Raw genomic sequence first — 3,702 nt, 5'->3', positions numbered from 1 at the left:
TTCCGTATTACTTCTTAACTTTCTTCATAAGTTATTTTTAATTTATTATACTTGTTTTTCTTTATACACCTTTTTCAGCAAGCAAGTTTTTTCGGTGAGAAAAATCGTCACTCTTTGATAAACAATGAAAAAAAAGTTTAAGCAAACGAGTCTCGCTCGCATCGACATAACGTCAGCTTCGCATATCGCTAAAATAATATACATATGCATTTTCTTATGCTATGCACGGGATGTAGAAAATTACAGGCATACCATTAATTATTCTCTATGCTAATTGTCTCCGGCCTTCGATACGAAGTAGATTCCTCGTGTCATATTACATATTGTCGTCAATTTTCGATATTAAACACGAGCCTTCCGCTCCGTAACTCAATTTCATGATTCTATTTAATCTTTGCACTTATCTCATTTCGTAATTTACGATAATGATCTTCTACACGCCTCTTCGCACGTATATTTTATACGTTGCAATTCTAAAATTATTACACGGCCAACGCGTTGATCGCGAGAGTCACTTCACGAAGCTGGTTTCGAATAAACGCTCCGGTGGATTTAGAACGGCGGGACCCAAGCAGAACACAAGTCATGATGACGTTAAAATGACTCTAAAATGCTGAAAGTCACGTTTCAATCAGTCACGATTCGTTTTAACGTCATTTTTATCATTTTTGTACTTGATTGTTACGTTGAATAAAATTTTTGTTTTGTTATCCAAATTCTGTTTTGTTATCAGCTGAATTTTTCTTGCAGTCTCATATACTTTATCTCCTGTTTTATATTCTTTTATATTCTATAGAAAAAACGGTTATGAAAATAATTTTGTTGGATCATTAAAATAATGTGTTGGAAACTTAAGCTTGATATACAATTAATGCTGCAAACTTTCGACATTCTATCAGCCAACGTCCTGCAGAATTATTTCCCGCAATACACAAACTAACAGTATAATATTATATTACATCAATGTTATGATTTCCTATTCAACAACGTAATTCTGTTATGTGTTATATTATATTGTTAAGCAGAAAATTATAATATTGATTAATGTTACTATTAGTTTGTATTCCGGGTTTGATGATCTAACAAAATTATTTTCAGATCTATCCAGTTAGATTTTTAGACACTTCAGCAAAATGCTTCCTCCTGGCATTTTTTCTTTCTTATTATTCTGTATATTAATAACATATTTCCCTTGTTATCTACTAATTTGCGTTTCAAATAAAGTAATATTATATTATTTTATCATGACATAGTGACTTGTAGTTCCTTGAGGAGGATGATTGAGTCGAACGACGACTCACCTAGGAGGTAATTGCGAATGGTCTTCACCCACGAGGCGACCTGTCTAGGATCCGTGTGGCTCATCGTCACGCTGTGGTGCCTCCATTTGTTCTTAGACCCGCGCACGGCGTAGTGCAGGATGAAATTCGTCGGGCACACCGTGGTCGGCGAGGTCGACTGCTCCGGCTGCTTCTCCTTAATGCTCACACCCGATATCCAGTCGTCGCCATAGCGCACCGCCAGAACGTCCGTCAAGGGCAGGGTCCATCTGGCTGAAAGAACAACGTGGACGAGGGGATTATCAGGGGTGTTTAGTGAATTTATCAAAGCCTTTGCATTCGCCGATATTTAAACCAGGAATAACCACCTGGCTATCTTTATACGCTGGTCACCTGACGGTTTTTATACCCCAATAAAAAATAAAAAATGTCATATTAATTAAAGTTTTTACAAACAATTACAATTTGAAATAGACCGTGAGAAAGAAAAGGATAGCAGAATCAGATATGTGTATAAATTCACACAGAAATATTTAAGCAATAAAATCTGCTTCTTTTCCGGAAAATAGAATTTTTATCTTATTCAATTAAAATTTTTAGAAATACTATCATAATAAACGTTTTAACATGCTTATTCTGTTTAATATTTATTTAGTTTCTACTTTTTTTTAGAAAATTATGATTTAAAAAATTGTGATTAAATCCATAATTCATGTTGTCAAATACTAATAAATTGGAGAAAAATCAATAATATATAATAAGTTGTTAATGCAATAATTTTAATTGGTGTCATCAATAATTTAACAATAAAGTTAAACAATTTAACTCAAGAAATGTATTTGATACAAAATTAATTTATTATTTGCTAAGTGCATACGTTAATATGAACGTTGTTTACTTCGAAATTAAGCACAGAAATGGATTGGAAAATAACAAAATATTATTTTTAATTCAGAAAATTGGGTCATTATTACACCTTTTTAATATTTGACAACACAGATGATCATTTACAAAAGAAGATCAAATAGTGATTAAAAAAAATAATTAAAATGCGATCCTCTTTTTTCCTCTTTTCCCTCAACCGTGACTGTTAAAACGGCGGATCGAACATTTTAACGTGAACAAAGAAGCAGTTCTGACGTGATAAATGTCAAGGAAATGTTGTGTTAAGCGAATATTTCTTGCCCGACCGCACGTACAAATATATGATATATATAATTAACTTTGGTACAGATATAACTGTCGTTGGAGGGTGGCTCAAATCTGGCCCCAGAATCTCTAAGGAAATATCTGATCCGCTTGGCAATGAACGTTGTTCTATTAATTGTTCTATTTATGCTTATCAACGTTGCGTAAGCTCGGCTTGTTTTTGCAATAGTTACTTTATCAGATTCTACAATGATCTGATAAAATTATAACGCTCTTGTTGTATACATGAATATTTTGTGTATTATTAAATTGTAGGAGAGAAAAAGGCTGTCGCTTTATCCGGCAGACGTGGACTCCAGAGAATGATGACAACCGACGCGTGCGTAAGACGTTACGCAATACTTCCAGTTACCGAGTTACGCGATACAAAGAGCAGGTGTAAGTACGTGCTTGCACGCCAGGATGCAAGAAAGTAACAAGAGACTATTATCCATGTAGAGAGAGAGAGAGAGAGAGAGAAAAGGTGATTATCAACATTCTAAAACAAGTTCTCTAAGAACATAAAAATAACAAGTAAAAAAGAAAATAAAAAGACGATAACGAAATAATAATACAAATATAATAATAATAAAATATTAACAAAAATACAAATCTAAAAACAATAAAGATAAAAATTGAGAAAACGAGCTTCCCCCCTCTCACTCTCTCTTTCTCCCTTTCTTTCTTTCAATTTTCATCTTTGTTATTTTTCATGATGTTTTGTTATATAAATATCAGCCGAAAGTATCAATCAAACAATCAGACAAAATAAACTAATATCAGTCAGTATCATTAAAAAATTTTGCTGATATAGCTCGTGAATACATCCTGAAACCAACTGTAAAAGACAAAACAATATATACTTAATTTGACTTATGTTTTATGCAGCAAAATGACTATGTTTTTCTGCAGATTTAGAGCAATAATTTTTAAGGAAGTACACCAAAGTATACCCGCGACAATACCGTCCAAAAGTTTAGTCCCGTCGCGGCGCTCGGTGGCGATATCTCACCCCCACCAGAGAGAGAAAACTTTCGATTGTTCCTGTCCAAGGCCGCAACGCGGAAAGAAAATGAATACAGATAGACGCAGACAAACGCCAGTACTGTTAGATGCTCGCTGGCTGTTCCTTCTACCCAGACACAACACACAGTATTTATAAAATATTTACAAAATATATATAAATATTTATAAGATTTATTTTAAATATTTTGTAAATATTTTTTTGTGGTCT

At 33.4% G+C, this 3,702-nt stretch overlaps 1 protein-coding gene across 1 annotated transcript in view; it reads right to left on the bottom strand.

The window, feature by feature from the left end:
- The window catches only part of Cerk (Ceramide kinase), a 24,432-nt gene that overhangs the window by 8,266 nt on the left and 12,464 nt on the right, over positions 1 to 3,702 (bottom strand). The window contains exon 2 of the mRNA XM_018461760.1: positions 1,302 to 1,553. Within this exon, the coding sequence (XP_018317262.1) occupies positions 1,302 to 1,553 (252 nt within the window). The remainder of the gene's footprint in view (positions 1 to 1,301; positions 1,554 to 3,702) is intronic.

Source organism: Mycetomoellerius zeteki, unplaced genomic scaffold (assembly GCF_001594055.1).
Source record: "Mycetomoellerius zeteki isolate Tzet28-1 unplaced genomic scaffold, Tzet1.0 scaffold101, whole genome shotgun sequence".
Taxonomy (NCBI): domain Eukaryota; kingdom Metazoa; phylum Arthropoda; class Insecta; order Hymenoptera; family Formicidae; genus Mycetomoellerius; species Mycetomoellerius zeteki.
Note: the sequence above shows the minus strand (reverse complement) of the source record. Positions and strands in the feature narration are given on the sequence as shown.